The following is an 8,808-nucleotide window of genomic DNA, read 5'->3' on the forward strand; positions in this document are numbered from 1 at the left end:
AAATAGCTTCTTCACTGTTATGTGGCATTTGAATGAATCAGCAGAGATGATGTTCAATAATAACACAAGCCATTCAGTATTGTGTTGTGCGTGAATGTGTGCATTTCTAAACAGATATCATTCAGATAGGACCATCTTGAACCGCATAAAGAGTTTTAAATGTCACATAAATGGCAGAGCAGTGGTCCCTGAGCCCTTTAGAGTGTGTGTGAATGTATCACACAATGTTAGAGGGCCTGCCACGGTGACTTGTGCTCAACCAAATAAATGTTAGCAGCAAAGATGACACATACAGTCATACAAAAGGCTCATCCTGAATAGCTTAAAACATTCTGGCCTTGAAACAAAGCAACAATGTTTTTATGTTTCACTGTGTTGTTATATTCTCAAACAGTTGTGATTTAAGAGAGGAGTATTCATTATGTTTTAAGAGGCATTAGATGAGGTTGTCCTCTTTCTGGGCAATTATTCAGCTTGTTATTGAGACACTTTTATGCAGTCTGTGGAGGCACCTCAAAGGAATTTTAATTGCAAATGGAAGTAATAGAAACTAAGTGTCCTTATCCACTTATGTTAATAACAACAGGTTTTATTTCATTCCAGGGGATATCTCAGCTTTGAGTGTGTCTGAAACGGTTTGAAAATGCAGCAGCTTCTTATGACACTCCAACACTATTTCTAAATGTAATTCTTTTGTAAATGTCTAATTGTGCAATAATTGTTTCCTTGCATCCCACACAGCATTGCAAAGCAATTTACGCACAATTTATTTGTTGTGGGGAGACACCATTCCCAATCCTGGTTCAATTCTTTGCCTAGGTAAGTATATGACATGACTGCAAAAATAAATAAATAAAACATCACTTTGAACACTTTTTCAAAAACTTTGAACACTTGAAGTGTAAGATGACTAGTGAGGGTCTATATTTAAGTTTAATAACTAATGTTTTGTTGGGAGAAAGTTTTGATAACCATGAGACAAAACAGTTGTTTACCTACAGCTTCATTATGGTAGATACTAATTATATTTTAATAATTTTTTATTTTGTGTTTTTTTTATTAAACTCCCACTTGCCTCAAAAACATGAGGCAAGTGGAAACACTCTTACACAATAGTAGTGATTAAATACATAAATCACACTTAAAAATCTAGTGCCTTTTGTTAGTTGCCAAAGCTGAATTAAAACTGATTAAGCAATTCTGTCTCAATTAACATAATTGTATTATTACCATCCATTACATCGTTTTACAGTATTAAAGATGTAAGACCACAAACTTTGATTTCAAATCAACTTTTTCCATCCAATCCTCCTTTTGTAATTTTAGAACTAGACAAAAAAACATTTTAGTTGTCCACCATTTTTTATTATTTATTTATTTATTTACAATACAATTTCATGTGTAATTCACTGTAAGGATGTCTTGTGCTAATATAGATACTCTAGAGTAACTCTCCCTCTCTCATTATTCAATGAATAAAAATGATTAAGAAAACACATGAATAGGACATGATTGGAGACATGTTAATTTTTCAATAATTAGCCCTAAAGATGAAGTGCTCAATTTCATTACCACAAGATTAACAGTAGCCACTCGCTTTTCATTTAGGATGCCCCTTTTCTCAAACCCTCTGTTGTTTAACGGACCATATCAGGAATGAAAACTGGCCATTGCAAGGCTGTATATCAGACCATGGCCTGCCCTTTTAAACAATGGAGCACTTACATTGCGAGCAGCTAATTATTCTGGTTGCCGCTTTCCAAGAAGTGTATTAATGTTCTCTTTCTACATGGATACATTTAATACTTCACCTCAATGAAGTGAAGCCAACATTAACATATATAGATGGGTTAAGCAAACTGTGTTATAAAATCAGCTTGGAGAGGAAGAGTGAAGAACTGTTTACTCATTAACGCTGAGATCCTCTTTAAGCACAAAATGTGGTCTTGATTTGTCACTATTCTGCGTATAGAACATTAGTGTGCTCTGACCATTTTCTACATATAGAACACTATTATACTATGTTTCAATTCGTTTGGAACACTACTCTGCTCTTTTACTGTTCTACATGTGGAACACTATTCTGTAAGTATAACACTTCTCTGTCACTATTTTATATATACAGAGCACTATTCTGCTCTCATTATTCTATAACACTATTCTGCTGTCACTATTCCACATGTAGAACACCACTGTGCCCAGTCACTATACACTTCTGCTCTTGTCACTACTCTGCATGTGGAACACTATTTTGCTCTCACACTATTCCCTTTGTACTCTGTCACTATTCTACGAGTAAAACATGATTGTGCTTTGTCACTATTCTGCATGTGAAACACTACTGTGTGCACCCAAGCATGTGCTCTTTTCTAAAAGCCTACTTTTAATTAGATTTAATCTCATCGATTAGTCAAAACTAATCAAACCGAATTCTTCTCTCGGTACGCTGTTAAAATGTTATCTTTACAGAAAATACCCTAAGCAAGCCAGACCTCGGCAAAACAACTCCTTCTGTTATTCTTTGCAGAAATTATTATTAGGCAAATAATGTATTTTTTTTTAGACCATGTGCTTATAGCGACCCACAGTGGTGACATTGTGAAATACAGACACACTAAAACAATTATTTTAGAGGGAGGGTTTTTTTCCCCCAACCACTTTCTTATAGCTACATAGGTCATAAGGTTATTTTTACTAGTACGCCCAGCAAGTTAAATGTAGGTTGCGACTGACGTTCATAGCTGACAGAATATGCATTTTTTTTATTGTAAACAGGTAGGTTTGCTCACCTTAAGATGCAACAAATAGCCTGCTATGTTTTAATTTCCTGTAAAATCAAGTAGGCTAATAAAACAAAGCGTACATATATCCGCTTCTTACAAATTAAAATAGGCCTGTAGCCAAGTTAAACATATATTTTTTAAGTTTACATGTTTGAGAACTCACGTGTAGTCAAGGTACAAGGCAAATATTTTATTTTTACTTGATGCGTTGATTTATTCATTCGTGTAAGTCGAGGTTTATTCACATTATCATAATTAAGATATCTTTAATCAAACCTTATAATTTAATTAGTAAAGTATTATGTATACATTTGTTACTTTTATACAAACCAAGCACAGTGTTTATACATTAAGGGACATTAAACCTGTGTAGAGGCAGAGGTGAGAAAATGTGGCGTTATCAGTGGCGCAAATGCTCGCGCATCTACGCAATTTCCTTGCGTGGGAGAGAGACACACAAGCGTCCTGTTCTCCACACAAGCATATGTCTGATGTTCCGCGCAGGATAAGTTAGAGCAGGTAGTTTGAAGGTTTTCGTGTAGGCTCTATCTACTGGGACAGCACGCGCTCACCGGCGCCGTACACAACATTTAAATCCAACCATCGTGTAAAGGTCATCAGCGATCATCTCCTATGTTTGAAACAATCGTAGTGAACATGACGAATTTGAAGGGGTTCGCCGAGCCGTTTGGTAAGTAACGTTAAATCCGCTTGTTTGTAGCTGGAGAATACACGCGCTTTACACAGGACACGAGCGGCAAAATGATGGACGGTTGTTTTGTTTTGGTTCGGAGTACTTGGTTTTCAGTTTTTTAAATAACGTTAGCCTAATGAAGTTGGAAATGTCAAGAGGTGAACATTTACAGGGTAACTTTATGGTACAATAGGGAACATCATGGTTTAGGTCATGGTGAGTGTGTGTGTATAGGCTATATGTATGTATAGGCTATATATGTGTGTGTGTGTGTGTGTGTGTATGAATGTATGTATATATATATATATATATATATATATAAAAAATAATGTTGAGTTGCATCAAATCAGGTAGACTTTCTCATGCTGAGCCTGCAGTTTGTTGTGTAAAAGGATGAACAAACTTGGTTTTGCTCTGTCTTTATTTCAAAAGACTTTACTTGTTCTTCTGTAGAGGTGAGGGGGTTTATACTGCAGTATTTGCGTGTTGCTTCTGTTAGTGTATGGGTGGCCATGAGGGTTTTGCCCTGCAGGATTGTATTATGATGTGGTTTACAGTTTATCTCTTCAAGTGCATCCCGAGCAAGCGGCTACATGCTCTCTGCATTCCCTGGCTGAGCAGAAACAGTCATGAATGGATTCAGGCTGCACAGGTTTAGATTCGTCTACAGTACTGACCGGGGTTAAATGTAGCACGTGTAGATTGATCTGTCCATGAGTTTAAGTTTATAGCTGTACTCCTGTAAAAAATGAAACGCGCTGGATTGTTAAAGTTTTTTTTTTTTTTATTAGTATTGGGTATTTTTGCAGTGGGACAACATACGTGAAAACAACTTTCCATAGATAACATCAGCTCAAGCAAGGTGCTAGGCACCCTTTCCGGTTTGCTGCTTACATCAGAGTTTGTTGCTTGTTTTTTCCCTGCCTGTACTTTCAGCAGTCATCATGATTGCAGTGAAAGGGCAACATCCTGTTTCAGTTGATGGTATTTCCTAGAAAATACCCTATATTTTGTGCTCTTCTTAATTCCTCTGAATTGTGCCTTTCGTGTGAAGTAGCATTGGTGGTCAACACACACATTTCACGGTACAACCAGAGGTTAAGCTGTCTGGTGTGGGTGAGACTGTGGTGATAACCATGCATGATCAGTCTTTCCCCTCACCAAACCTCAAGCAACAGACAGTCAGTTTTCTGTCTGATGTCTGAAGTTGTGTCTCTTTAGCAAATCTCAGAAACATGGAAGTCATGCTTTTTACGCTTTGTCTCTGAAATGCAACAGAAGAGTAAAATACTAATTTCGGGGACAAGTTGTCCCATGTTTCTCGCTATGTATCTCTGTTCCTTGCTGTTTTTATGTTTTTTTTCCCAAATTTATGAATGGTTAAGTTTCGATATTTCACTGGTTACATTTTGGTTTAACATTCTTATTTACTTACAAGACTGAAAAAAAATGATTGAATACAGTAGCACAACTAGCACATGGCCTGTTTAAATGACTGCATTTCCATTTGTGGAAATGTCATCACAAAAAAAAACAGCTCTGATTGTGTTAAAGTGTAACAGAAGTAATGACATAACTTTTCTTCTGCATTGTGACTTACATCTGATTAAAGCAGATTATTCAAAAGAATAAAATAAAACACATGAATGTATGAATCGTTCACATTAAGATCAATAACATGTATGTAGATAATAGATAGGGTGTTTTTTATTTAATGATGACTTTGGTTTTAAAACAGTATAAACAAAGATTGCCATTTTGTTTTGTTTTTTTTTCTTTAGACACTGAAATTAAACATTTGCATGGCTGTACAAAGCTAATCAATATTTATTAAGGCAAGCACCATTCAATTTATGATTAGCCTAGTTGTTTGTTGCTAAACAACTCACTGTAGAATTCTAGCTATGCATTGTTTTGGTATCGCAAATTGGGGCGATAACAGAATTATTGAACAGTAAAGATATCTGTGTTTGAATCTGCCACATGAATTCAGTGATGCCACTGAATTACTCGCGCTGTGCTTCTCACACAGAGACACACACACACGCATCTCTCACACTTCCTTCCTCTCACAGTCACTTAGTCATTTTTACTGACAGTCCTCTCTATTTCTTTATGAATGAATGAATGATGCATTTATATAGAGCTTTATTGTGTATTACTGTACACCCAAAGCGCTTTACAATCGTGGGGGGTGGGGGGTCTCTCCTCAACCACCACCAGTGTGCAGCATCCACCTGGATGATGCGACGGCAGCCACAGTACAATGGCGCCAGTGCGCTCACCACACACCAGCTACAGGTGGAGAGGAGAGAGAGTCATAGAGCCAATCAAGTGGATGGGGATTATTAGGAGGCCATGATTGACAAGGGCCAGTGGTGGCAATTTGGCCAGGACACCGGGGTTACACCCCTACTCTTTACGAGAAGTGCCATGGGATTTTTAATGACCACAGAGAGTCAGGACCTCGGTTTAACGTCTCATCCGAAAGATGGTGCTTTTTGACAGTATAGTGTCCCCATCACTATACTGGGGCGTTAGGACCCACACAGACCACAGGGTGAGAACCCCCTGCTGGCCTCACTAACACCTCTTCCAACAGCAGCCTAGTTTTCCCAGGAGGTCTCCCATCCAGGTACTGAACAGGCTCAACCCTGCTTAGCTTCAGTTGGCAACCAGTCTTAGGCTGCAGGGTGATATGGCTGTGGCTGCTTGTTGGTTCCGTAATTGTATAAAGCTTCAGAGGAGTGTATGTGAACTGCACGACTAAAGTGCCTTCATTAGCAGAGGAGACGTTTTGCGACTGACAAAACAATAGCAGGTGCCTTTTCTCTTTGAAGCTTAGAAGTTTAACCGATGGTTTTAACTGATGGATTTATTAACCTTTTATTTTTTAAATAGAATCATCGCACTTCTCATCCTCTGCCTTTTCACTTTGTGCTAATATCGCTATATTTACATGTATATATTTTCATTGAGAATTCACAAATCAAAAATAGGTAATTCTTTTTGATTCAGTGTAACGGTTGACATGATGTAGTGTTTCATCTTTGGGTTTTTTTTGCAGGGAGAGTGGCTTCTGAACCGGTGGAAGACACTGACCCCAGCAGCTTCATTACAGATATGGTATGATCTTTTTATTTTTCCTAAACATTTAGTTGATTCATTTATAAGTTAAGGATGTAGGCCTACTTTACTCAGAAGAGATGTTGCAATGTTATGGATGGATGACGTTGGGTAATACCCACTGACACATCAGTTTAATCATTGGTTGATGTTTAGTTTTGGTTTGTTATGACACAGTACATGAGTTGTAAACATTGTCACCTTTCATATTGTGATCAAACACAACAGATTATGTAGGTTAGACATGATTTTCATACATGATATGAAAGTAGCATTGAATGGGAGGAGCAGGTTTTGAAACTCACACTCCTACGATGTGGGACGCCCTCCACGAAGCCTCAGAGGTTTGTTCTAGCATGTTCTCTGCTCATTTATCCACACATCTGAAAGCTTAATTTTCCTCCCTTCGCTACACTGTACACACCACCTCTCTTCAAATGTGTCCCAACATGTAGAAAGAGGAACAAAGGTGTATTGTTTTCCTTGAGGTCTTGATTCCTATGTGTGTGATGTGATGTTTGACCTCTGGGGGTCTTTACTGATGTTTGTGCGTGTGTTTCAGTCTCTGAGGTCAAATTACCCCATTCAGGTCACTGATCCACAAGCTATCAGAGGTATTTATTGTTTATTTATGTTGCTGCTTGTATTGGTAGTGATAAATGTGTAAAGTCATACAATGAATGATTATTTCCTGTCTGCATATTTAATCAGTTCCGCTGATCTCAGGTAATGAGAGTGGTGACCTTTGGGTCAGCCTCCACACTTTCCATATAATCGTGTTCAATAGAACATGAAGACATAAAGTGTTAATAAAAGATCAACGGGTTTATTCATAGAATCTCTGCTTCTCTACAGATCCTGTAACCCTACAGCTCAGCTCTGTTCCCCCTGGATATTTGTCATCAGCGGTGGACAGGATACGACAAGTAAGTCTTTCAATTTGCATCTTCCACTGGAAATGAGTTGGGTCTGATCACTTTCTATCATTATTTGCCGGAGTCACGTACACATTTCCGACAACATCCTTATTTATAGATATAGACCACTCACTGTGTGGTATACTGATTCTCAAGGAGTTGTATCATGTGGGCTGTGTAAGAAATATGTGGTTTTCATATTAATGCCAAATTCCCCTGTGCATGTTTGACATGTTAGGAATCTAACATTAACCATTAAGGAATTTTAACCAAAGTATTTTGCAGACATTTCATGAAGACCCTAAAGAGTCATACCAACCTGTGGGAAATGGGCATCCGATGTTCTCTTTAATGTATTTGTGCAATGTGTAATACTTAAGCCTCCTTTGTTAAATCTTTAACTTCAATAATACAATAATACCATCTCTTTTTTTTTTTTATCACCCAGCCTGTGGAAAATGACTGTAGTGAATTTATTCCATCATCTTCTGTTTCATCAGGTATGTGTAAATATTAGAATACTACCATTCCCACCGTACACAACTGTGTATGGACATATTGGGCACAATGTTATAAAAATGGGGCAATATTACGGTGGCTGAGAGAGCTCAACGTGCTGCAACTTCAGAAAACACATGCAAATAGAAAAAGCACCAGCAAATTAAGAAAACATCTTCATCAGTTTGACAGCACATGTGCTGCAAATACTCTCAACACAATCAAATACAAAAACACGCTGCAAATGCTCACAACACAAACAAATAAAGAAACGCGCTGCAAATACTCACAACACAAAGAAACGCGCTGCAAAGCTCACAACACAACCAAATAAAGAAACGTGCTGCTAATGCTCACAGCACAACCAAATAAAGAAACAAGCTGCAAAAACAGAAACGCGCCGCAAATGCTCAAAACACAACCAAATAAAGAAATGCGCTGCAAATACTCACAACACAACCAAATAAAGAAACGAGCTGCAAAAACAGAAACGCGCTGCAAATGCTCACAACACAAACCAATAAAGAAACGCGCTGCAAATACTCACAACACAAACCAATAAAGAAACGCGCTGCAAATACTCACAACACAAACCAATAAAGAAACGCGCTGCAAATACTCACAACACAAACCAATAAAGAAACGCGCTGCAAATACTCACAACACAAACCAACCAATAAAGAAACGCACTGCAAATGCTCACAACACAACCAAATGAATAAACGTGCTGCAAATGCTCACAACACAACCAAATAAAGAAACGCGCTGCAAAAACAGAAACGAGCCGCAA

General features: G+C 37.9%; 1 protein-coding gene across 2 annotated transcripts in view; it reads left to right on the forward strand.

Annotated features, from left to right (window-relative positions):
• Positions 1-2,698: 2,698 nt before the first annotated feature.
• The window catches only part of LOC107670840 (ectodysplasin-A receptor-associated adapter protein-like), a 10,162-nt gene continuing 4,052 nt past the window's right edge, over positions 2,699-8,808 (forward strand). The window contains exons 1-5 of one of the 2 annotated variants that reach the window (XM_016463617.1): positions 2,699-2,775; positions 6,545-6,603; positions 7,166-7,217; positions 7,459-7,529; positions 7,969-8,020. In XM_016463617.1, coding sequence (XP_016319103.1) covers positions 6,601-6,603; positions 7,166-7,217; positions 7,459-7,529; positions 7,969-8,020 — 178 coding nt within the window. In that variant the 5' untranslated portion in view covers positions 2,699-2,775; positions 6,545-6,600. Of the gene's footprint in view, positions 2,776-3,238; positions 3,475-6,544; positions 6,604-7,165; positions 7,218-7,458; positions 7,530-7,968; positions 8,021-8,808 lie in introns of those variants that run through there. The other variant, XM_016463616.1, reaches the window with a different exon arrangement.

This window comes from Sinocyclocheilus anshuiensis, unplaced genomic scaffold, assembly GCF_001515605.1.
Source record: "Sinocyclocheilus anshuiensis isolate Anshui unplaced genomic scaffold, SAMN03320099.WGS_v1.1 scaffold784, whole genome shotgun sequence".
Taxonomy (NCBI): Eukaryota; Metazoa; Chordata; class Actinopteri; order Cypriniformes; family Cyprinidae; genus Sinocyclocheilus; species Sinocyclocheilus anshuiensis.